We start from the raw sequence: 27,417 nt of genomic DNA, 5'->3' as shown, positions 1-27,417 counted from the left end.
TCGACTCCGCCGGCTTCAAGCAATTGATGGAATGCGCTCAGCCTAGGTGGTGAATACCTAGCCGACATTACTTCTCCAAAACAGCTGTCCCTGCCTTGCACAAGCATGTGGAGGAAAAGGTGTGCCAGTCCTTGCAATTATCCGTGTGCAGCAGGGTACATGCCACCGTCGACACGTGTAGCAGCAACTATGGGCAGGGACAGTACATGTCTTTCACGGCCCACTGGGTCACCACCGCAGCAATGCCAGGCATTACCACCTCCACGCTTGTATTTTTCTGTTTCAACTCCGGATATCAGGCGCCTACCATGCTCCTCCTCCTCCTACTCCTTGCCTTCCTCCTTGGAGGTCTTCCCGTCCCCGACAGGACACAGCATATCTTCCACTCCTCCTCCCTCCTCTTTTCATAGGTGCAAGGTGAAGCGACACAACGCTGTCTTACACCTGCTGAGCCTGGGCGAGTAAAGCCACACAGGGCAGGAGCTGCTGCTGTGCATCAAGGAGGAAATCGCACGCTGGCTGTCTCCTCTGAAACTCACACTGGGCAATGTTGTCTCGGCAAGAACGTTGTGGCTGCACTGCGTCTAGGTCACCTGACACACGCTCCTTGCATGGCACATGTGATCAATCTGGTCATAACACGCTTCTTAAAGTCATATGTTGGTTTGAAGGGTGTGCTGGCTATGTCCAGGAGGGTTTGCGTTCGCTTTAGACGTTCGTATGCATTTAAGCACGCTCTCCTGGACTTGCAGCGTCAAAACAATCTCCCAGAACACAGCCTGATTTGCGACGTTCCAACACGCTGGAATTCCACCCTGCACATGTTGGACCGTCTGTACGAACAGCGGAAAGCCGTGAATGATTTCCTGATGCAGCAGACGGGCAGCGTTTGGAGCCAGTGTAATTTCGAGCTCAGGCACTGGCAGCTGGTTAGAGACGCATGTCGCGTTTTGAGGCCCTTTGAAGAGGCCACACGATTTGTGAGCCGTGACGCTAGCGGAATGAACGATGTTATGCTGCTGATATTCATTATGGAGCAAACGCTCACAGCGATGATTCAGCAAAGGATGGAGGAAGGATCACATCTGGCTATGGATGTTGAGGAGGATGAGGATGAGGAAACCGGACCTGAAGAGGAGCTGGATTTGGAGATGGAATCACAGGAAGGGATAGGGGACGAGGCAGCCGCACAACATGACAGTGATGGTGGTGGTGATGACGAGTCTGACGACGACCTTGATGATGGACAACCATGGCAGTATGGGGCGGAGATGGAACCAACCGGGCCCTCTGAAACGCTGGCCAGGATGGCGAGCTGTATGCTTCGTTACTTGCGCGCTGACTGTCGTATTGTTAACATGAAGCAAAGAGATGAGTACTGGATAGCCACACTTTTAGACCCTCGGTATAAAGCCAGAATGGGGGAGTTTTTTGCGCCTTCCGAGAGGGAGGCAAAATTGGCTTATTATCGAGAGAAGCTATGCAGCCAGCTTGTCACGGCTTACGGCTTTCAAACGGCAAACACCTGCTGCAAGCATGTCTGACCAGGGGGCCACTCTCCGCTCCCCACTGTCTCATCGTTCCACCGCCTCTGGCAGAGCTACCTCTGCAATAGGCGGCAGCCGCGGCAGCAGCAGCAGCCAATTCAGTTTGGAAAATATGATGACAACATTTTTACATCCAATACCCCGACCTGACACACATCGTAGTCACCAAAGGGATGTTCACCATCACCAGGTGCAGCACCTAAACAACCAGGTTCACACGTACCTGGACTGTGCCCTTTCTCCGTTAGAAATGCTGATCCCAGACCCCATGGACTTCTGGGTCAGCAGATTGGATCATTGGCAAGAACTGGCCCAGTTTGCCATGGGTGTACTGTCTTGTCCACCCTCCAATGTAGCGTCAGAGAGGGTATTCAGCGCGGCAGGGGGATTCGTCACCCCTAAGTTAACAAGATTGTCCGCCAACAGCTTGGAAAATCTCACGTTTCTGAAAATGAATCAAGCGTGGATCGGTGAGGATTTTAAAACCCCTGTGCCTGATGCCACTGATTAGATCTGCATCTGACATTGCTGCTGCCGCTGCCGCCTGCTACTGCCGCCTGCTACTACGGGATTCTGTCCCATCCACTCTTTTTTTAATGTGCTGCTGCTACTACTAGCACCCTTGCTGTCTGTGTTGGCTACCTCTACTACCACCAATACACGTCCACTGCCGCCCGACTGCTACAAGCAGGCCTGCCCCACCACAGGGCTTTGTCCTGTGACTGTCGTCCAGTCTCTTTTTTTAATGTGCTGCTGCTACCACCAGTCTACCACCCTTGCTGTCTGTGTTGGCTACCTCTACTGCCACCAATATACCTCCACTGCCGCCCGTCTGCTACAAGCAGGCCTGCCCCACCACAGGGCTTTGTCCTGTGACTGTCGTCCAGTGTCTTTTAATGTGCTGCTACTACTCACCCTTGCCAATAAAAATGGTAAATTTTTGGAGGGCTTGTCAAAAGCCATTGCTTGTTGCTTTTACATCCATGTATGGAAGAACCCCGGCAGGCATCTGCCAATAAAAAGGGTCAATTTTTGGAGGGCTTGTCAAAAGCCATTGCTTGTTGCTTTTACATCTATGTATGGATGAACCCCGGCAGGCATCTGCCAATAAAAAGGGTCAATTTTTGGAGGGCTTGTGAAAAGCCATTGCTTGTTGCTTTTACATCCATGTATGGAAGAACCCCGGCAGGCATCTGCCACCATAAAGGGTAAATTTTTTGAGGGCTTGTCAAAAGCCATTGCTTCTTCTTTTACCACCTTATATGTATGAACCCTGGCAGGCATCTGCCGCCAAAAATGGTTAATTTTTGTACCTTTTTTAACAATGCATTAAGCATACAACATGCACAAGTGCAGTGGTTTCTGTTAGTTATCACCGTGTCCCATCCGTTTTCCTATAGCCATACATGTTGGCGGAACTTTGACACTAACTTTGCCTTAAAGACAGCTCAAAAGTACTTGGATACACTCATGGGTGACCCAAGAGTGTTATACAGGGCTTCTAGGGCTTTTAAACAGTGTTATACACGATTTTTAGGGGCTTTCTTGTATTACAGGTTCGGTCAGAACTAGTTCGGTCCGAATCGAACTTTTTCATGAAATTCGGCGAGCCTGCCGAACCGAACTTTTCATAAGTTCGCTCATCTCTATTTATAATTATAATGTGTGTAAATATTCCACGGTACTGCAAATTACGATCTGAGGAGTTTTATGGGGAGGTGTGAGGTGAAGGTCACTGGTTGTGGTCACTCATATGTAAGAAGTACATGGCAGCAATGTTACCCCGGTGTCTTTAGGTTTGAGAAAGATGCTGCCCATAACCGGTTATATCTGCAGGGGTAAAAGTCCCATTAGGACAGTAAGTGACAGTGCGACAATTCTGACCAATACAAGTGCCGTGGAGGAGAAGTTTGGATTATTGCCAATACTAGTAGGTTTAACAGTAAAGAATGCGAGGGGCTTAGAAGCCAGATTCGAGGGTCCATACCAGGTCCTCCTGATCTCGCCCACTGCAGTTAAGCTGGAAGGAAGGCCAACATGGATCCACGCCTCGCACTGCAAGAGGGTCTCTTCCAAAGATTGACTATCACCATATACATCCTTATCCTTTTTCGTGTTATTGCACAGAGTGCTGAGGGGGGACATGTGGCAATCACCCAGGCTGATGGGGTGACCACTTTTTGGCATAATTCTTCTAATACACATGTAGCTACATACCAGTTTGAATTTGAGTCTCTTATCCCAATTATTACTGTTAATAAAAATGTAGACTGGATTAATTATATATATTAGAACCAGCAGCGGTTTCTAAATTATACCCGAGATGCTTTACAAGGGTTAGCCGACCAACTAGGGCCCACCTCAACTGTGCCCACTATGTTTACACAAATAGACAAGGTGATACCGACAGTCCCTTTAAAGACAACCATCCTGTATCCTGAGGAGAATAGGGAAAGCTAGGACCATTTCGAAACCTTGGAAGTCCAGGTACAAAGGGGGGTTACTCATAAGGAGTAGCTCGTCTCAAGCTGGTGAAGAAATCCAAAACCCCTACCCGCCTGGTTCGAGTGGTCAGTAGTAGGTTGCTAGGCAAGACTCAGGGATAGAGTAATAATATTTTTAGGGGGGACTGTCAGGGATCATTAGTATGTATATTGCTTGTAAAAACATTATTACCTTACAAAAGTTAAATATCAGTATATTCCACAAAGAACCTGAATGGAACAAGATGGAGCCTGCATAAGGAACACGCCTATGGAAGACACGGCCCCTGGAATTCAAGAGGAGTGTACAGATGAACTCACAGCTGAATAGAGCCAATAGGGCTTAAGCACGTCCCACATCTCTAGGGAGGAAACTTGTAAATTCTTTGTTCAATAAAGCTCAGTTGTACTTCCTACTCCACCGAGGGAGGAGGTCTACCAACATGTCTGTCTGGTACATTTCTTCCATGCATGCCCTCAGTTTCCAATTTACAGAGGTGGCTATTCGGTGTGAAATAACAGGGAAAAGAACCCTGACAGTAGCAGATGTTGCAATTTTTTAGCATAAAACCTGTGTTTCCGCCATAAAAATCGCAACAAAAATATAAATAAATATACATTAAAAAAATATATACTTATACTTACCCAGAATTCTGTGCTTCTTCGTCCAGGCCGTGATGTTTCATCCCATGTGACCGCTGCAGCCAATCACAGGCTGAAGTGGTCACATGGGATTAAACGTCAGAGGGTAAGTGCGTAAACCCTAACACCTCTTGCACACGACCGATATCGGGCCGTGAAAAACTGAACAAAATGATACCGTATGGAACAACAGTTCCGTGGGGAGGCAGAGACTCCTAGCATCATAAATGTCTACGATGCCAGAAGTCCCTTTCACCTGTACCATGGTTGGGCCAGCTTAAAGGGTGCACTCACACTGGTATAACACACACAGTAATGTTACGCTTAATAAAGTTTAATTTAAAAATAATAATAATTTTTTCCTTTAAAATTATTTCTGTTTAAAAATAGTTTACCACACAAATTTAATTATATTTCCTGGTAGATGGCTGCGTTGACTCTGGACTTGATATAACACAGTGGACCAAGACCAGCCGATGACATGTCTCCCCAAACCATCACTGAATGTGGAAACTTCACACTGGATCACAAGCAACTTGGATTGAGGCCTCCCCACTCTTCCTCCAGACTCTGGGACCTTGATTTCAAAATTAAATGAAAAATTTACTTACATCTGAAACCAGGACTTTGGACCACTGAGCAACAGTGTTGGTCCACTGTGTTATGTCAAGTCCAGAGTCAACGCAGCCGTCTACCAGGACATTTTAGAGCACTTCATGCTTCCCTCTACTGACAAGCATTATGGAGATGCTGATTTTATTTTCCAGCAAGACTTGGCACCTGCCCACACTGCCAAAAGTACCAATACCTGGTTTTATAACCACAGTATCACTGTGCTTGATTGGCCAGCAAACTCGCCTGACCTAAACCCCATAGAGAATCTATGGGGTATCGTCAAGAGTAAGATGAGACACCAGAGCCAACAATGTAGACGAGCTGAAGGCCGCTATCAAAGTAACCTGGGCTTCCATAACACCTCAGCAGTGCCACAGGCGGATCGCCTCCATGCCACGCCGCATTGATGCAGTAATTCATGCTAAAGGAGCCCCGACGATATATTTTTTTTTTTGCATTCACCCACCCCCCCCCCATAATGTTTTTATTATACAAGGCTAATTAACAAATTTGATATACCCTAAAATAGTGTCATTGGAAAACATGTCACGCAAAAGAAAAACCCACAATCCCTCATAAAGCTACATCAACTAAATAAAAAGTTATGCCCACCTTTGTTTCGCATGGCATACTGGAGCTAAATCGGGGAGTTTCTAAAGACATATTGCCTAAATTGTGTAGTAAGTATATATACGCTGTTAACAAAATGTGTAGGAATAAAAGGAGACCAATATGGATGAATAGGGAATTACTGAATATAATAAGAAAAACAAAAAGCATTTAAAACATTGTACGTAAGACTGGAATGCTTTTTCTGATCTCTCAGCCTTCAACGTGCTCAATAGAAAATGTAAAAGTTCAATTCAAGTTACCAAAGTTATCCACATAAACACCATGTACACCTTTGACATAGTTTTCTTTCTTTTTTTTTTTTTATAAAATTGTGCATTAGTGTGATTGGTGCAACTTTCTAAATACATTTTATTAAAAATTATTTTAACTTTGAGATACAGCAGCTTTGTATTTTGTATACCCAGGGCCACAATCAGGAATTTCTGGGCCCCATATAGCCAAGGAGTCTGGGGCCGCCTCCATTACCGAGGGTTGGGCAACAGAAAGTTTGTACGTTATGCACGTTAACTGATTTTGGCACGGATGTCTTTTACAGTGAACAAAACCATGCACATGACCGGTTAATGTCCTGTTTTTAATAAGCATTAATGCACCGGTTTTGTTCAAATCAGCCAAAACGCACCCACACTGTATGTCATACAGTGGGATACATTGCCCGGGGAATGGCCCTGCGGAAACTCCTGTAGTCACTGTCCATAAATCAACAGTGACGTTAGTACAGGGGTCTCAAACACGCGGCCTGCATGCGTCCCCTGAGGCAGTCATCTGCGGCCCGCTGGGAGAGGAGAGAAAGTATATGTAATGCGGGGGTAGGGAGACAGACAGGTGAGCCCTAATCTACCCGCCACTCAGTCCCTGCCTACTTGCAACGGCCCGTCCTAGGCGACGGAGTACAACTGGGCGATGGTCCCTACGCTCACTATGTGCACGACAGACAAACAGACAAGGGTACACAGAAGCTAAGGGAAATGGGGCAGTTGCCCACGGCAACACCGTGAGCAACAGAGTAGTGAACGAGCCGAGTCAAATCAGGAGTGTACGAGGTACCAAACGCAGACCAGGAGGGTAGTGAACGAGCCGAGTCAAACCAGGAGTGTACGAGGCACCAAACGCAAAGCAGGAGAGTAGTGAACGAGCTGAGTCAAACCAGGAGTGTACGAGGTACCAAACGCAGAGCAGGAGAGTAGTCAGTAAGCCAGGGTCAATATGGAGAAGAGGACTAAGTACAAGCAGCAGCAGCAGAGCCAGGAAACAGACAGAATCACAGGCAAAAGGAGGAGCAGGAAGTGAAGGTATAAATAGACAGAGGGCGGGAGCTAGCTCCGTCTGGCCAGGCTGTGATAGGCTCTCCCACTCCTCAGCCTCCCAGCCTGATTGGTAGAAGGAGGGGTCACTCAATCAGACTTAGAAGCAGGTGCAGACTGACTAACCATGGGCGTCGACACAGAAGCGGTGTCTGGCAGATCCTTTACAGTAGATGAAAGGGAGAGTGGTCCGGCGCTCCTTCAAGACGTCAGTCCTTTTCCCGTGCTGCCGACGCATTAGTGGTAGGAGAGCAGTGGCCCGACAGTCCCCTGTAGTGCAAGTCCCCCTGTAAATAGCGCCCCACACACCCCAATTCTAACAGCACTACACCCCATCCCTTTAGATAGCTCCATTGGGGCTCCCTGCAGGAGGACCGGAATCCCCAGTCAGAGCGCTGCCGACTCACTGGCCTGGGATTCCTCTGCTGTAGATAGCGGGCCACACACTTCACCATGCTGACTGCGCTACACACCCCCTCAATGTAGGTAGCTCTATTAGGTCTCCCTCCTCAACCGGAATCCCCGGCCAGAGCAATGCTGGAGATTCTTGCCAGAGATTCCGCTCCTAGAGTTAGCCCCTGACAGTGATGACCGGGTTCCTCCAGCAGAGGAATTCCTGGCTAGAGCATCGGCAATGGTCTGGCCGGGGATTCCGGTCGAGGAGGGAGCCCCAATGGAGCTAACTACATGGAAGGGATGTATAGCGCTGTCAACAGGATGGTGTGTGTGGGGCGTTATCTACAGTAGAGGAATCCCAGGCCTGTGCATCGGCAATGCTCTGGCTTGGAATTCCAAAAGAGGTGTGTGTGTGTGTGTTTGGCAACATCTACAAAGGGCACTATCTACAGAGGGCACTGTGGCACTATCTAAAAAGGAGCTGCACAACATTGATATTCTTGTGTCTGCCAAATGTTGCCAACTGAGCAGCCAGACTACATTTAGGGACACTTAAACTAGATTGTTAAAATAAGCTTGTGGAGTAAACTCGTAAATTTTCAGTAAGTTTAAACCTAGCAGTATTATTATGTCACGGTTTGTAGGGTATGTGGACCCACTAGGCCGCACCGCCGTAGCAGGGAGGCAGCTGGCCAAACAACAGGAACCCTAGAAATACAAAGTCCCGTACAAGGGTACCTGGATAGTCCAGACAGTGGCCATAGCTCTGGCACGGATGGAGATGGGTGCAGCAGGTAACGCCAGACGTGGCGGATCCCTCAGGATGTGGCAGATGATACAGGACGTGGCAAAGCAACAGCAGGTGCAGTAGACACGACTCCAACTAGTAGGCACAGGAAAAAGAACACAGCACGGGATACAGGAACAGGTAATAGGGCATGGGTAACAACTGGAATGGGAAACACTAAGGGACCATTTGCAAGACAGACTTGGGAATAACTAACAATGCTCAGGCAAGGATCAGAAGGGCTGGGGCCTTCTTATAGACCAGGAAATCATGTGGTTGATAATGATTGTTTTACAGGTGCACGCGCTGGCCCTTAAATAGCGGGCACGAGCGCGCGCGCGCACCCTACGGGACACAGCAGACCAGAGCAGAAGCAGCACTGGCGTCTCCTAGGAAGAAGATGGGGACCAGTGTTCACGGATCCATGGCTGCGGGCGTCGGGAGGTGAGTAAACCCGACGGTTCGTGGCCATGGACGCTACAGTATCCCCCCACTTACGCCCCTTCTTCCCGGGGCCAGAACGAGAGAGGAATTTCTTAATGAGAGCAGGAGCACTGAGGTTCTCTTCCGGCTCCCAGGACCTCTCCTCAGGACCAAACCCTCTGAAGTCCACCAAATAGAAAGTCCTTCCTCCTACTCTCTTGCATTCCAGGATCTCCCTCACCTCGAACACATCAGAAGAACCATTGGGAGCAACTGTGGAACTAGAAGTCTTCTGTAGCGGTTCAGGACCACAGGTTTCAGGAGGGACACATGAAAGGAGTTGGGGATTCTGAGGGTAGGAGGCAGCCGCATCTTATAGGAGACGGGGTTTAATTGTTGCAGAATCTGGAAAGGACCAAGGAACCTGGGAGCAAACCTGGGAGAGGATAGCCAGACTTTGGTACCCGGAAGATACTGATACTCTTTTCTCTTTGTATCTGCTTTTCGCTTCATGCGATCGACTGCTAGCAAAATAGAGTACCGGGTCTGTTGCCAGATTTGCAGAAAGTCCCCAAATGCAGAGTCAGCAGCGGGTACCTGAGATGTAGTCGACACTGGAAGAGGGACCCTAGGATATTGACTGTACACAATGTGAAATGGAGTGGAAGTGGTGGACTCACTTGTGTGGTTGTTGTACGAGAACTTGGCCCATGGAATAAGCTGTACCCAGTTATCGTGCTGTGAAGAAATGAAGTGGCGGAGATAATTCTCCATGATCTGGTTGATCCTCTCAACTTGCCCATTGGACTGGGGGTGATAGGCCGAGGAAAAGTCCAATCTCACATCCAGGAGTTTACTGAGGGCTCTCCAAAACTTTGAGGTAAATTCACCCCCCCAGGTCAAACACAATGTGAAGAGGCAAGTCATGCAAGTGAAAGATGTGTTGAATGAAGAGACTCGCCAGTCGTGGAGCAGAAGGTAGGCCGGTCAGCGGAATAAAATGTGCCATCTTAGAGAACCGGTCCACCACCACCCAGACAGTGTTGCATCCTGCTGAGGGGGGAAGGTCTGTGACAAAGTCCATCGCAACGTGCTGCCAGGGGGCATTGGGTACAAGCAGAGGTTAAAGCAGGCCGGCAGGCTTGGAGTGAGAAAAATGTTGTTAGAAGCACACACCGTGCAAGAAGATACAAAGTCCACAACATCCTTGGGCAGCGTGGGCCACCAGAAGTGACGAGCAATCAGGTCTCGGGTTTTACGGACACCAGCATGCCCAGCCAGTTTAGAACTGTGTCTCCAGCGGAGAATTCTTCTCCTGTCTGTCAACCCAACAAACGTCCTCCCCGGAGGGATGTCTCTAACCTGCAGGAGGATTAGCAGTGACAATGCAGGATGGGTCTATGATAGTCTGAAGGGACTCGACCGTGTCTTCCATCTCAAATGATCTGGACAGGGCATCGGCCCTCACATTCTTGTCAGCAGGACGGTGGTGGAGCACAAATTGGAAACGGGTGAAGATCAGGGACCACCTAGCTTGAAGGGGATTTAGTCGTTGAGCGGACTGAAGGTAGGTAAGGTTCTTGTGGTCGGTGTAGATCAGGATGGGGTGAGCTGCGCCCTCTAGAAGATGTCTCCACTCCTCCAGAGCCAATTTGATGGCCAGTAGCTCCCGATCTCCAATAGAGTAATTGCGCTCAGCAGAAGAAAAAAAGTCTAGAATAGTAGCCACATACTACTGCCTTTCCTTTGGAGCTCCTCTGGAACAGAAATGCACCTGCACCAACAGAGGAAGCATCCACATCCAATGAGAACTGCCGAGATACGTCAGGATGATGGAGGATCGAAGCTGAAGTGAAGGCTTTCTTGAGGCTAATAATTGCGGACTCTGCCTCTGGAGTCCACACCTTGGCGTTCGCACCCTTCTTGGTAAGGGTAGAGATGGGAGCCGTAAGAGATAAGAAGAGATAAGAGATGAGAAGTTTGGAATAAACTGCCGGTAGAAATTGGTGAATCCCAGGAACCGCTGTTTGGCCCTTAGGCCTTGAGGACGTGGCCACTCCAGGACAGCTCTCTCTTTCTCAGGATCCATCTTGAGACCTTGATCCGAGATGATGTATTCCAGGAAGGGTAAAGAACTCCTCTCAAAGACGCACTTCTCCAGCTTGGCGTATAAACGATTCTCTCTTAATCGTAGTAGAACTTGACAGATATGCCTCCGTAGAGTTGTCGAATCTGGGGAGAAAATCAAAATATCATCGAGATAAACAACAATGCAGACATAGAGGAAATCTCAGAAGATATCATTATCGAATTCCTGAAACACTGCGGGAGCGTTACACAGACCGAAGGGCATCACTAGGTATTTGTAGTGCCCGTTCCGGGTGTTAAATGCCTTCTTCCATTCATCACCCCGGCGAATCCGGATTAGGTTATAACATAGTATATAATAGGGTTGTCTCTCCAACCAATCCTAGGCAATGGGGTCTCTCTGGCCTCTGGGGACACAAATGCACAATATGGCCTCAGAGGCCGCAATACAGACAAAGTCCAGAAGTGCGTGTGTGTTGTTTCTCCTGGATAGACAATTTGACATGGTTACTCTGCATAGGATCCTCTGGTGGAACGACTGAGGAGGATTGCTGGAAAGTAGAATCCAGCCTAGGAAGTTCTCTCTCCCGGAGAACCTCTTGGGAACGCTCCCGGATCCTCATGTCAACCCGGGTGGCAGTAGGATATGATCGTCCAGGGTAGATGGCAGATCGCGAGCAGCCAGCTCGTCCTTTATCCCCGAAGACAGTCCCTGCCAGTCTATGGCCACCAAAGGCTCGTTGTTCCAGGTTAACTCAGCAGCCAGGATACGGAACGGAATGGCATACTCGCCCACGGTGTAGGATCAGCAGAGAAGCAGCAACCGAAGAAACTCTCCCAGGTTCCTCAAAAAGCGAGCGGAAGGTCCGTAAGAAGCACTGCAAGTCACGGGTCTCTGGTCCCTGATGTTCCCACAGAGGATTAGCCCATGGTAGGGCTTTGCCAGTAAGGAGAGAGATGAAGACGATCCTGACGTCATCCGAAGAGAAGGACCTGACATGAAGTCTGAAGTGGATCAGGCACTGATTAAAAAATCCCCTGCAGGAACTCGGGTCTACATCATAGCATGGAGGTAGCGGCAAGACGCACAGGGGTCGGCACTGGTACAGACAGGAAGTGTAGCAGGAGGAACAGCAGGAACGGTCACGGTAACGACCGTGGTTGGAGCAAGCAACCGATGGGCAATGGCGTTCACCGACAGGAGGAGTTGGTCTTACCGTGACTGAAGATCCTCCATCTCGGCCAGCATTGCTTGTGTTATCAAGGTCTCAGGTTGACCAGCGGGGTCCATGGCCTGAGTGTACTGTCACGGTTTGTGGGTATGTGGACGCACTAGGCTGCACCTCCATAGCAGGTGCGTGCGTGTGTGTGTGTGTGTGTGTGTTTGGCAACATCTACAAAGGGCACTATCTACAGAGGGCACAGTGGCACTATCTAAAAGCGGGCTGCACAACATTGATATTCTTGTGTCTGCCAAATGAGCAGCCAGACTACATTTAGGGACACTTAAACTGGAAAACTAGATTGTTAAAATAAGCTTGTGGAGTAAACTCGTAAATTTTCAGTAAGTTTAAACCTAGCAGTATTATTATGTCACGGTTTGTGGGTATGTGGACCCACTAGGCCGTACCGCCGTAGCAGGGAGGCAGCTGGCCAAACAACAGGAACCCCAGAAATACAAAGTCCCGCACAAGGGTAACTGGATAGTGGCCGCAGCTCTGGCACGGATGGAGGTGGGTGCAGCAGGTAACGCCAGACGTGGTGGATGACAGCAAAAGTTTTGTGACACTGTATTTAATGCGTTAAATGTCAAGCTAAAGGCTACGTCTGTATATGCATGGTCAATACAAAAAAAAAAAAAACTAGCATATAATTTGTTCTTTCCAAGAATATTCATCGCAAGTGGAAGAAAGACGTTTCAGACATTAATATAGGAAATGGTCCTTTACAGTTAGGGTATGTTCACACGCTTAACCAAAAACATATGAAAATACAGAGCTGTTATCGAGGGAAAACAGCTCTTTATTTTCAGACATTTTTTAAACCACTTGCATTTTTCGCTGCGTTTTTTACGGCTGTTTTTGGAGCGGTTTTCAATAGAGTATATGGAAGACGGCTCCAAAATCGTCCCAAGAAGTGACCTGCACTTCTTTCTCGTGGCTGTTTTTCAAAACGGCCGCGCAAAAAAAACTGCCCGTCGGAACAGAACAGAATGCTTACGATTTTTCGGCCGTTTACAGCCCAAAAAAACGGCCAAAAATAAGCCGTGTGAACATGCCCTTAGAGTAGTCAAAGTATGCCCGAAGGGGTAGCAATGGCAGATACTAAGTCAGCATTTAAAAAATAGTGAGATGTTTATTTACTGACAAATGTCATTGAGGGTTCTAACTAATATAGCAATGAATAATGTGTAATTGATGGAGAAAGGTTGAACTTGATGGACCAGTGTCTTTTTTCAAGCCATGTAATTTAAGTCCACATGGGACAAAAAATAAAAATAAAAAAAATTTGCAACAAATCTGCCAGGGGATTTCATGACAAAACCGTGGTGAATCCACAGCAGACTCTGCATGTGTAACATGCAGACTTTGCTGCGGATCAGGGCCAATTCGAGATTTTCTGCTGCCCGAGGTGAAAATTGAAGTGGCGCCCACCAGTTCTTGATTGACATCCCCCTGGTTGTTCTACATCACTAGCAGTCTCCCAAAAAAAAAAAAAAAATATATATATATATATATATATATATATATATATATATATATATAAAATCGCATACCCATTATTTTGCTGCAGATCACACTGTGACTACAGTGCTGATTAGAAGCAGAACAAACATTTACATTAAGCGACTCACAAGTGAAGTCTTCTCAGATTCTAGTTGTCCTTTTTCTCTTTTCCTCTCCATCCGGTCCAAACCTGTAAAGGATCTGCCAGGCACAGCTTCGGGGTTAACTCCCATAGGTAATCAGTCTGCACCTGAATCTACGTCTCTGAGACGGACTCCATCTTCCACCACTCAGGATGGCAGGCTTAGGAGTGGGAGAGCCTATCGCAGCCTGGCCAGACGGAGCTAGCTCCCGCCCTCTGTCTATTTATACCTGCCTTTCCTGTTCCTCCTTTGCTTGTGATTATTTCCGTGTGGTTTCCTGGCCCAGCTACAGCTCCTAACTATTTGATCCTGCTCCATACTGACCCTGGCATACTGACTACTCCCCTGCTCTGCGTTTGGTACCTCGTGCTCTCCTGGTTTGACTTGGCTCGTTCACCACTCTGGTTGCTCACGGTGTTGCCGTGGGCAACTGCCCCTTTCCCTTTGCTTTGTATTCCCTTGTATGTTTGTCTCGTGCACTTACTGAGCGTAGGGACCGCCACCCAGTTGTACCCCGTCGCCTAGGGCGGGTCGTTGCAAGTAGGCAGGGACAGAGTGGCGGGTAGATTAAGGCTCACTTGTTCGTTTCCCTACCCCCGTCGTTACAAAACCTCTATGTTGACTTCTCCCGGCCACAGCCCATTTCTGCAGTTTTCCGCTCAGATATCTTCGGCTTCTCACACATTTCTGAACCTATAAATGTACATAAAATTCCCAACACACATACCCTTAAATGTAATAGCATCATACACTACACCTCTAATTATAATAGCACCATACACTGTGTCCCTGATTATAATAGAACCGTACACTGTGCCCCACACACACAGTGCCCAATGTAGATAGTGCCCCCTATAGCTCCTCCTGTAGATAATGTCCCCCATAGAGCCCCCGTAGATAGAGCCTTACATAGATCACCCTGTAGATAGTAGCCCCTGTAGATAGTGCTCCACACATAGCCCCTTACACTCTTAACAGAAAAAAACAAAACACTACCTTTACATACAACAGGTTCCCACGTTGTCCTCTTGCAATGTAGGCCTGCCCTCTTCTGAGCAGGTCTGCTGAGGCTGAACGACGTAAGCAGCGCAATGACATCATCGCACTGCTTGCAAGATTAAATGGCTCTGAGTGGCTGTGCAAGTCATTCTGCCTCGCCAATCAGTGCCTTTCAATGTTACAATTACATAATCGCAACGCTCGCATATTTGAAAGGCGTTGATTGGCAGAGTGCCTTGTCCTGTCATTCAACTACGCAGCAGCGGATCTTGCGTCTTTCGCCTCATGGACAGTGTGGCCCTCCTGCGGATTTTACCCAACTACATTGAAAGGGATAAAATCTGCAATAGAAATGGAAATACTGTAAATGTTAAAATCTGTACCAATGGGAAAATTATGTGCAGAAATATTTCCCATTTGTTCAAATCTCATCTACATAGCTGGTACTGTATTATGCAGCATTTCCATCCCTTGTGGATTTGGCCTTACTAGTAAAATATTTGCAATTTTATGGTACAAACATCTCTTATCACAGTTATTTACACAACTAATATAGTTGGCGCTGCAACTGAAAGCCTGCAATATAATATTATACTTTATTATGTGTTATTTAGCTGTAAAAGTTGTTATTCAGATACAAGCAGATACCCGGCAGAGAAAGGAAGAAACTATAGTGGCAATACACCTCTGACCTATTTACTTCAGAGCAAAACCTGTTACAACATCTGAATTATTTTGCAAGTTTAAGTAAATATGACATGTCTTATATCAGCACCCTGCATATGCTGCCTTTCACCTAAACATTTCACATTTCAACAAGTGTTAGAAGCTTATTGACTATTAGGAGAAAAAACAGCTGAACCCTGTACAGGATGTATACTTCAAGCTCTTGTAGGAATCATTTCCTGGAACCTTATGCAATCCCTATTAATCCTATATGAATGTGTTGCTCACATCATAGTGGCACATTATGCACAACAATATCATTATATAGTGGCATAATATTAAATATCCGAAGTGCCCTTATAAAAGTAGTAGCCACAGTGTAATCGGAGCCAGGTCTGTAGAATCCCCTGGGTAAAATATTTGCCTTCCATTTTTTGAAAGAACGAATAGGCAGTCTAGCTCAGTAAAAGCAGGCTGCGGATGAAAGGTGAAAATGATACAGCTACAATATATTGAAAGAGTACAAGAAATAACAATAACAAGGGCTGGCCTTAGGGGTGTGCGACCTGTGCTATTGCACAGGGTGAATCACTCCAGCAGGTGGAAGGGGGCACTGCGCCCCCATGGCCGGCGGCGCTGCTAGCAGCCGCTGTGGCTGCTACAGTGGTAGCAACGCCACATTCAATAGTATCTGCATCCTTAGGACACAAATATTATTGATCACTACAGCAGAGCAGCTAGGTATCTCCCCGCGCTGCCATCTACTAGCACCACTGCAGCTCCCTGAAGTTGCAGAATCCCCGTGTGGCCGGGGATTCCACTCCTGGAAGAACGCTTAATGTCTCTGTCCATATATATGTACATTGACATCAGGGGCAACTCCTGAGACGGAATCCCCATCCACAGCGTTGCCGACGCTGTGACCGGGGATTCCACTTCAGGAGAAGTCGACTCCAGGGTATACTGCTGAATAAGGCGGTCAGGTTCTGATGAAAAAGGGGGGGCAAGGAAAGGAGTCAGATTAGGGAATGTGATAGGTTTATCTAAAAAGAGGCATTTACAAGGCACACTTAAAGCAACCCACCAGGCCAAAAAACACAAAAATAACTATAGACTGCAAAATTATAGTTAATATACCTGGTGGCCCTCTCCTGCTTGTTCCTGGCTCCAATCCTGTCTGCTGCTGTCCTGTATGCAAGATGGCCGCAGTGGTCTCAGATAGCGCTCTTCATATGCAAGTCTAAGACAGCCATCATGAATAAGGAGATATGCTCCCACCCTCTCCACTGCTCTCGGATGAACACAGCACAGATATCATAAATGAGTCGAACACAAGAATTGGACTAAAATAGCACATGCTGCAACTTTCTCTGCACTGGCCAATGGTCAGTGCGGAACAAAATCTGACATGCGATTGAGCCCATTGACTTTAATGGGTCAGGGTTCACTCGGACATGAACATTGCTTGTCTGAATAGGCGCTTAGTCAGTGGAGTCTCATAACTGGCTATCAGGGCTCAATATTCTTCTTCTGGTCTTGACAGATTCTAGAAGCAGTGTTGAACTATCATTATCTAGACTCTTGGATGTCAGATTAAATGAATTTTACTTAAAAAGGGATTGCATCATTCGGATAACCCCTTTAAAATATAAATAAATATAAAGCCGGCTTCTCTCAACCCCGGCAATCAGCTATTTTCGCTGAGGCAATCTGCAAAAAGGGAAAATGTAGCAATACATGCCGGCCATCCAAATGAATGGCTGTCCAAGGCGCAAGGATGCGCCGAGTTCCCCATTCTGCCATCCCCTCTATGATGTCATTAATCCAAAATAGGGCATAGGGATACGGATTGTCCTTAAGCTTTTATCCTGTTCCAATGGGTCTGGAATAATTTGATGATAATCTGTACTATGCCCCTCCAAAGACTTAAAAATAATTTTCTATCCAAGGGGAAAAAAAATTAAAAATAATTTGAGATCTTGATGAAAATGGTGAAGAGTTGAAATGGAAAGTTATAGAACTTAAAATTTAATAATGATTAAACATTATTTACATAAGATTAAACAATCTTTGCAAGCATTCCATAGATTAAACTGTGTGACCAGGCCGAATCAGTTACCAAACCGTAGTCTGAATAGATATAGAAATGTCAATAGAGATTTTTAGGCTAGGTTCACACCTGTAATAGCCGCGGTCACAGACCGCCGGCATCACTTACCCTTGAGTGGCCGTAGACCAATGTACTTCAGCCGTCGTCTCCCTTCCCAGAAACGCCAGCACACACGTCCGCTCTGCTCCACTGTCTCCTAGGGTGCACGCGCGCTCTAGCTCCCGGCCTTAAGGGGCCAACGCGTGCACAAATAAAGTGCATCCTATCTAATCCCAACGCACCCTGGACTATAAAATGGACTCTGCCCTCTTCCTCCTTGCCGGAGCGTTGTTGTGTCTGCCCATGTTGGTTTAGGAAAATGGTCCCTTAGTTGTATCCTGTGTTCCTGTATCCCGTGTTTGTTCGAAATCTAGTGTCGGAGTCAAGTTCATCATGTGTGCCAAGAGTCTGCCACGCCAAGTGTCTGCCAAATCTTCTATCCAGGTACACTTGTCCTAAAGACTATCATTGACTGTTTGGCCGGCTGCTACGGTAGAGCGGCCTAGTGGGTCCACATACCCCAAAGTCGTGACGGTATGCTCACGCCATGGATCCTGCTGGTCAACCGAAAACCGTGGTCCAGATGATGCAAGCGGACATGCGTCATCTCCAGGATCAGCTCCTACAGGCTGTAAACTCCATAATTACCCATTTTGATGTTCCTTCTGTACCTCCTCTGGCTGCTTCACCACCTGCTATCCCTCCAGCCTGTCCTGGGTCTGCAATTTCATTGCCACTACCTCCTCACTACGACAGGAATCCTAAGACCTGTAGAGGCTTCATCAACCAGTGTCCGATCCAGTTCAAGTTACGTGCCCATCTCTTCCCCTCTGATGAGGCGAAGGTCGCTTTTATTATTTCTCTCCCCTCTGACAAAGCCCTGGCGTGGGCGAACCCCATTCTGGAATGAGAGGGCCCGGAATTCTCTGATTTGCCACTGTTTCTAGAGATTTTCCATACAGTGTTCAAGGAACTGGGTCAAACAACCTCTGCAGCTGCCTCACTGCTTACCCTCAAGGGGAGTGTGCCATCTCCTTCCGTACGCTGGCAGCGGAGCTGCCTTGGAATAATGAGGCCTTAGTGGAAACTTTCCGTCAGGGCCTTGCCTCTCATATAAAAGGATGAACTGGCAGCTCGAGAGCTTCCCGCTACCTTGGATGCCCTAAAATTTCTGGCAACCCAGATTGACAGGAGGATCCAAGAGCGCACTTTGGAAATTCATCTGGAGAAAAAAGTCTTGTCGACTGGCACCAAAATTTCAAAGGCCTCTACTGTCCTGTTCCGCTGCACCTCTGGAGTTGCCTATGCAGGTATACAGACTCCAACCAAGAACGGCAACGCAGACGTTCGACTAGCTTATGTCTGTACTGTAGCCACAAGGGACATTTCATCCACCAATGTCCTCAAAAGCAGGGAAACTCCAACACCTAGGTGAATCTCCCTCGACCACTAAATTCTCTCCCAGGCTTTCAATTTATGTGTCTATCACCAACGGTGAAGGATCCCTATTTACTTGGATTCTGGAGCAGCTGCAAATTTCATCCAGCAGGACTTATTGGACTGTCTCCATGTGGCCATTGTTCCTTCAGGAAAACCTCTGGCGGTCGCTTTTGTTGATGGACAACCTCTGCCGGACCCAATCCTGTCTATTACCAAACCTCTGAGATTACAGGTAGGAGTCCACCACTCTGAACTAAATAACTTTCTATGTCATATCCACAGCTATTAACCCCTCCTAGACTGGGATTGCCAAGGCTTCACCAGCAGTTCTTGAAATGAATTCTAGAGAGGTTCTCCAATGGAGTCCCGGATGTTTTCTTCGCTGTCTGACTCAGGTTCTTCCTGTTTTTTCTCCACTACCTCTGTCTCACTTGACTACCTCCACAATATGCTAATTACACTGATGTCTTTTGCAAGAAGAATGCAGATGTCCCTCTTCCTCATCGTTCCTACGACTGACCTATTGAGTTGCTTCCTGAAGCTTCACCTCCTCGTGAACTGGTTGATCCTCTCTCCTTGCCTGAAACCCAGGCCATGTTGGAGTATGTCAAGGAGAACCTGGAGAGGGGGTTCGACAGAAAGTTTTCTTCACCAGCCGGAGCTGGATTCTTCTTTGTGAAGAAAAAGGATGGATCATTCTGACCATGAATCGATTAAGGTGGGTTAAACCTAATCATGGTAAAAATTAAGTACCCCTTGCCGCTTATCTCTGATCTCTTAGACAAGATTCAGGGAGCCAAGATTTTCACGAAGCTGGATTTACGTGGGGCCTATAACCTAATCCGTATTCGCCAGGGTAATGAATGGAAAACCGCATACAACACCAGAGACGGTCACAAAGAGTATCTTGTAATGCCCTTTGGACTGTGTAATGCTCCAGCAGTGTTTCAGGAATTAGTAAACAACATCTGTGATCTTCTGTATGTCTGTGTGGTGGTTTATCTGGATGACATCTTGATCTACTTACCTGATCTGATGATGCATTGGAAGCATGTCCGCCAAGTCCTATCGCAGTTAAGGGATAACAGCTTATACGCTAAACTTGAGAAGCGCGTATTTGAAAGAAAATATTTGCACTTTGTCTACAAATGGACCCGGAGAAAGTAAAGTCCGTCTTGGAGTGACCACATCCTCAAGGTCTCTGAGCCATACAGAGATTTCTAGGATTCACAAATTTTTAGTTCAGGCCAAATTTCTCGTCACTTACTGCTCCCATCTCAGCTCTTACCAAGAAGAGAGCAAAAGCGAAGGACTGGAGCCCTGAGGCCGAGTCGGCATTCTCCATCCTCAAAAGAGTCTTCACTTCTGCCTCCGTCTCTCATCATCCTGATGCAGCTCAACACTTTTCATTGGAGGATGACGCCTCTTCCATTGGTGCTGGAGCACTCAGGTTTCAAAAGAATTCCAAGGGTAGGGCAGTATGTGGATTTTTCTCCAAACTCTGCTCTCCTGCAGAGCGCAACTACGGGATGTAGCCATCTTTAACTTGTCTCTGATAACTTGCTGCAGCGTGATATCACACAACAAAAGCCATTGAAAAAAGTCAAAATAAGGGATCTAGCCATTGTTTATTTAATGTGTTCAAAGTCAAGATAGAGCCGGGTACATCTGTATTCCATTGGGGGAAATCGAGAATTATTCGCTGTCAAGTTGGCCTTAGAAGAGTGGAGCTGCTCATCCCATCATCTTCACAGATCACAAAAATCTTACATATTTACAGTCTGCACAACTATTGAACCCTCGTCAAGCCAGATAATCACGGTTATTCGCCAGATTTCAATTCTGGCTTAATTTCCGCCCTGCGGACAAAAATATTAAGGGCGATGCCCTATCCCGATCATTTGAGACTAACCACTCTGAAGAAAGTCCTCAATAGGCTATTGCTCCCGCTATGATTATTGCGGTTAACCCTCTGCAAATCACGGACATTCCTCCTGGAAAGAATTTTGTCCGTCTAGCTGAAAGTGGAAGAATTCTCCGCTGGGGACATAATTCCACACTGGCTGGTCACTCTGGTGTTCGTAAAACTCAGGACTTTATTGCTAGTCACTACTGGTAGCCCACGCTACCTAAAGTTTTCTTGGACTATGTTTCTTCCTGTATGAACAGTGCCCAAAACAAGGCTACTCATTCTAAACCAGCTGGTCTGCTCCTACATCTGCCAGTTTCGGATGCTCCCTGGCAACACATCGTCATGGATTTTATTACTTGTCCTCCCCCCTCCTTCTGGATGTACTATGCTCTGGGTCATGGTAGAACGCTTCTCCAAGATGGCATATTTCGTTCCTTTAACTGGCCTTCCCTCTGCTCCTCGTCTGGCAAGTCTATTTATCCAGCACATCTTTAGTTTGCATGGCCTTCCCCCTCCATATAGTGCCAGATCAGGGTGTACTTTTCACATCTAAGTTCTGGAGAGCCCTATGTAGACTTTTAGATGAAATTTGACTTTTCTTCCGCTTATGACCTGCAGTCTAATGGCCAAGTTGAAAGGATCAACCAGGTACTTGGGAATTATGTTTATCATTTCATTTCAGTTCAAACACGACAATTGGGTAGAGCTTCTGTCATGGGCCAAATTCTCATACAACAATCATACTAGTGAATCTACTGCTTCTTCTGCGCTCTTCTTTGTGTACAGTAAACATCCTCGTGTTCCTCTTCCTGTGCCAGCTATGTCTCAAGTGCCTGCAGCGAATTCTTCCTTCAGAGGTTTCCTTCACATTTGGCAGTAAACTAAGACTGCAATCCTTCAGGCAGTTGAGCGCATGAAGAGATATGCAGATAGGAGAAGAAAAATTCCTCCTCAGTTTCCTCCTGGAGCCAAGGTCTGGCTGTCTTCCAAAAACATTCGCCTGAAGATCCCTTCCCACAAATTCGCTCCCAGATTCCTTGGCACCTTCGAAATTTTGCAACAAATAAACCCTGTGTCCTATGAGCTTCGGCTACCTCCTACCCTCAAAACTCATTCCATGTGTCCCTCCTAAAACCTGTGGTCCTGAAACGATTCAGCAAGTCCCCTGGTTCTATAGTTGCTCCCTGCAGTTCTTCTGACATCTTTGAAGTAAAAGAGATGCTGGATTACAAGTGGGTAGGAGGGAGAACCTTCTCATCAGGAAATTCCTCACATGCTGTGAACCTAGGAATAGGGGGCATATGGGGGGGCACTGTAATGGCTGCGGTCGCGGACTGCCAACATCACTTACCCTCCAGCGGCCACAAACCAATGTACTGCAGTCGGCGTCTCCCTCCCGCATACGCGCCCGCTCTGCTGTCTCTCCTAGCGTGTGCGCTCTAGTTCCCTGGCCATAAAGGGCCAGCGTGCGCACCTGTAAAATGCTCCCTATCCAATTCCCAATGCACCCAGGACTATAAAATTGACAGTGCCACCCTCCTCCTTGCCTGAGCGTTGTTTTGTCTGCCCATGTTCGTTATTGCAAATGGTCCCTTAGTTGTATCCAGTGTTCCCGTATCCTGTAATTGTGTTTGTTCTAGTGTGCAGTCTATTGTCGGAGTCTAGTTTATCATCTGTACCAAGTGTCTGCCACACCAAGTGTTTGCCAAATCTTCCATCCAGGTACAGTTGTCCTAAAGACTATCATTGACTGTTGTTTGGCCAGCTGCTACGGCGCAGCGGCCTAGTGAGTCCACATACCCCATAGTCATGACAACAACACATTTAGCTACCCTTTTCAAACGTCCGTTTGAAGAAAAAAATAAAATAAAAGGGGAGATCTATAGGTTTTCAATGGTAAAAAGTGGACATTTCAACAAGATGAAAAACGTGTTGTGGGCACCACTCTTTAGGAACACATTAATGAACACCTTCAGGTTGTACCTAAAAGAACTTTCATAAATCAGTCTTTGTTACAGCTGCATAGATGTGCTCTAGGCTGGGTCGCAGAGTAGAAGGAAGTGGCTTGACAGGAATATTCACGAGCGGTCCCTCCTTGTTCAGCCATGATAGAATTCAGGATTTAGCAAGCACTTAAAAGGTCGGCTTGTGCCTGAAAGTGTCTAGGTTCATTGTGGGGGAAATTATCAACCTTTTTTTTCCAGTTTTCTGGCACGGAAAAGTCACACAATAGCCCAAACGTCTTGTTCTTTTTACACTGTACTGCAACTTTTGTGGAAAGGGGGTGTTGCTTTACAATAGGAATCAAATTATAATTTATGCCAGAAGACTGTCGTAAATTGTATCCAAAATCTATGACCGCTCCTAGATGGTGTAGATTTCAGTCTGTGGGGTGTAGCGAGGTACAGGACTGTGCCAGGCCCCATACCTTGCCCCCCCCCCCTCTTTGACTCTTAATTTAATTTTTTATATATATATATATATATATATATATATAAAAATATTTATTATTATTTTTTACTTCCCTCTCCGCTCCTTTTCTCCCCACTTGCTCCCTCTTCATGCCGCAGCTCAAACAAGGTACAGATGCTGGGCAGCGTTAGTACCTTGTATGAGCAGCAGTGAACATCATTGCGGTATGTGATGCAGCACTAATGCCTTTGAGTGCTGCGCCACAGAGGTACTGAGGAGACCCGTGGGCAGAAGAGGAGGGGAAGGAGAGTATGTATTTTTTTGAAGATTAATGTAATATGCAAGGGTCTTAAAAGTTCAGGCGCCCAAGACATACGTTTGCCCCGCCCCAAAAAATATAGATACTGTAAATGGATATATCTATCTCAGAGTCAGCATATCTATAAGAATACAACCCTTATAGCTACACTACTTGAAAGAATTAAAGGGGTTTTCCCATTGAGACATTTAGGACATATCCACAGGATATGTCATTAATGTCCGATAGATGCGGATCCCATTTCTTGGACCCGCACCTATCTCTAGAACAGGGCCCCCTAAACCCCGCTCTAACTATTTCTGCTCCCTCTGCCTCCCCGGCCACTTCCTGACTATATGGTCGGGAGTTATGAAAACAGGGTAGCTCGCTGAACTACGCTGTATCCGTAACTCTCATAGTAGTGAATAGCAGTTACGAAAGCAGCATAACATGCAAGCTACGCTGCTTCCGTAACTACCATTTAGTTCAATGGGACTTACTGAAACAACGTAGCTCAGCGAGATACGCGGTTTCCTAAGTCATCGTCGGAATTCACCTGATTCTGCCGCAACACGGAGCAGCAGAACGGGGCCCTATTCTAGAAATAGGTGCGGGTTCCATATCTATCTGACATTTATGACATATACATGGTTTCAGTAGACCGTATCACACATGATAGGTTTATATACATCGGCGAGGCACACACTATCACACATGCTAGGCTTAGATACATGTCAGTGTCCACGTTCATACCCTTATGGGCATATTTGGCATTTCTGGGGCCCCAAGCAAAATTATGTCTTGTGGCCCTACTGAAAGACACCTGTAGAGAGTGTCACAACCCCTTTGTATAGTACTACACACTGTTCACTTTGCAGATAGTGCCCTCCCAAACAAACTTGTACTCACCTAGCCCTGTTCCACAACAAACAGAGCTTCACAGTCTCCTCAGCCACGTTAGGTCTGCAGCCTATGAGACGCAGAGACGGACCCTTGCACAGGCCGGCACAATGCAGTGACATCATCGCACTGGCCTGTGTAGGGATCCTGTCCCAGCATCTTATAGGCTGCAGGCCTAAAATCACATGTAGGCTAGTGAATGGAGGAGCTCCCTGGAGCTGATAGTTCTCTGCTCCGCCATAGTGTTCAATTGTATCAGCAGTCGCCCAGGGACCCAAGGCACTGGGTGCTAGCGATGCCATTGGGGGAGACTAATGGGATGCGGTCATTATTGCGGCACACAGTGGAAAGATGCAACACATTTCTTAATAAAAGCCAGTTTTACTAAATCTGCCCCATTCACTTCAAAGTGAAAGTTGCCCTAAAATTGCACAAAGTGATACTAAAAAAGTAAAATATATCATTTACTTGAATACCCATTATGGAGTATATAATAAACAAACATTCATTACACCCCAAAGAATTGGTGACATATAACAAACATTTTCCAAGAGAAATTGACATGCTGCGGGTTGAGAAACGACACCACGGGTCAATTTACACAGTTGTTTTAGGTAAAAAAAAATCAGCAGCTTGTGGATGAGACTTATTGCGAATGTCGTTCGCTCATTATTTTAACTCTGTGATACTACCGTACAGCAGTTTTTAAATTCACTTTTATGTTTGTTCTTTGGTCACAGAGCAGCCATTGTTGAAGCCACAATAAATAAACAATCCCCCTGCAATTGTGGTCTCTAAGGCTGGGCTCACACATCAGGGTATGTTCACACGCTGAGCCAAAAACGTCTGAAAATACGGAGCTGTTTTCAAGGGAAAACAGCACCTAATTTTCAGACGTTTTTCCGCTGCATTTTTCGCGCCGTTTTTTCGGCCGTTTTTGGAGCTGTTTTCAATAGAGTCTATGAGAAAACGGCTCCAAAATCGTCCCAAGAAGTGTCCTGCACTTCTTTTGACGAGGCTGTAATTTTACGCGTCGTCTTTTGACAGCGACGCATAAAATGACAGGTCGTCAGCACAGTACATTGGCAAACCCATTGAAAGAAATGGGCAGATGTTTGCCGACGTATTGGAGCCGTCTTTTCAGGCGTAGTTCGAGGCGTAAAACGCCTCCATTACGCCTGAAAATAGGTCGTGTGAACCCAGCCTCAGGGTATGTGCACACGGTAACAGCATTTACGTCTGAAATTACGGAGCTGTTTTCAGGAGAAAACAGCGCCGTAATTTCAGACGTAATAGCACGTACTCACGTTTTGCGAGGCGTCAATTACGGCCGTAATTTGGAGCTGTTCTTCATTGGAATGAAAAACGGCTCAAATTACGTCTCAAGAAGTGTCCTGCACTTCTTTTGACGGGCCGTCTTTTTTACGCGTCGTCGTTTCACAGCGACGCGTAAATGACAGGTCGTCGGCACACCCATTCAAATGAATGGGCAGATGTTTGCCGACGTATTGGAGCCGTATTTTCAGACATAAATCGAGGCATAAAATGCCTCGTTTACGTCTGAAAATAGGTCGTGTAAACCCAGCCTCATATTTATTACGGAGTAAAAATTCAGCAGCGGATCCTAGGTAGGCTGCAAATTTGTAAATTGCAGTGCGCCATATATGTTGCAGATTTCTGCAGTTGGTTTACTCATTTCAAAGCAGTGGTGAAATGTGCATCAAATTGCAGCTGGTGTAACCGTGTATTTTTACCTTTGTGTGTAAACACAGCCAAAGAGCAGCACTTGGAGAAGGGCTTTTAACATAGTAGGGCACATTTATCAATGCAATTATGCCTTTTTAATGCAGCAGATTTACGCCAATTTTTTTCATCATTTGGAATTCACTGCATTAGCGGAAAGTCTGGAACACTGTTCATCTCCCCACTGCATTTTCAAAAGTAGTAGTGAACTATGCCAGTTACACCTTGCTGTAGCTCCGCAAGTATTAGCAAATGTGCCAGGCAGATATTAAATTTCCTGTTATTTGAGCCATGTACATAGCATGAAGATATATATCACTATACAGCAATTAAAAAAGAAAATGTATTTACTTTTACATCTGCTGTAAAAATGCACTTACCATTCTGTGAAGGGAGGATTGGAGTTGTCGATAATTTTAGTCCATGGCTTAAACCATGCGATATTTTCAGCTGCCATCCCCCATACTCTCTCAGGGTCTTGTACTGAAGAGTTGAACACCTGATCATAGTCTTCCATACACCCAGAGGAGTAGGATCTGCTGCTGAGGTGTTTCAAATATGTGACAGCGCAGACCGGTTGTGTCCTGATCCTTGAACAAAGTTGGAAGGAATTCTTTTGACAGCAGATTTGCCCCTTCACCGCTGTCCTTTTTGCAGAGTGCCAGCATGGTATACCGAGTGCTCTATTTTTCTGTTTGAGAACTTGTTTTGAAACCCATTTTATACCAAAGTACATTTTCTAATGTTGGCGCTGACTTTTCTTGCCAGAGATGAGTGTATTTAGTGAGAACACAGGGATTGTTGGAAAACCAGGCCTGGATATTCACTCCCTGCAGACAGGTGGTGCACTGAAGTCTATACCCTGGGATGAGGCTTCATGGAATCCTGAACAGGTTTTCCAGACAAGTAAGATTCCTGGAAACTAAAAATTGTTCAATGTTATATTTGTTTACTGGCAAAGAAAATAATGACTTTAGTGTTCATTTACTGATTGGATAACCTGCTTGTATGTATATAAAAAAAACTCTTGTCTTCACCTTTATCTTATATAGGGCTTGAAACACCCAGGTCATAAGCCACAATATTTATATTGCTATGATTACATGACCAT

General features: G+C 46.4%; 1 protein-coding gene across 1 annotated transcript in view; it reads right to left on the bottom strand.

Annotated features, from left to right (window-relative positions):
- Positions 1–27,208, bottom strand: part of ACSS3 (acyl-CoA synthetase short chain family member 3) — a 119,238-nt gene extending 92,030 nt beyond the window's left edge. The window contains exon 1 of the mRNA XM_075856795.1: positions 26,687–27,208. Within this exon, the coding sequence (XP_075712910.1) occupies positions 26,687–27,042 (356 nt within the window). The 5' untranslated portion in view covers positions 27,043–27,208. The remainder of the gene's footprint in view (positions 1–26,686) is intronic.
- Between the last annotated feature and the right edge of the window lie 209 nt (positions 27,209–27,417).

This window comes from Rhinoderma darwinii, chromosome 3 (genome assembly GCF_050947455.1).
Source record: "Rhinoderma darwinii isolate aRhiDar2 chromosome 3, aRhiDar2.hap1, whole genome shotgun sequence".
NCBI lineage: Eukaryota > Metazoa > Chordata > Amphibia > Anura > Rhinodermatidae > Rhinoderma > Rhinoderma darwinii.
Note: the sequence above shows the minus strand (reverse complement) of the source record. Positions and strands in the feature narration are given on the sequence as shown.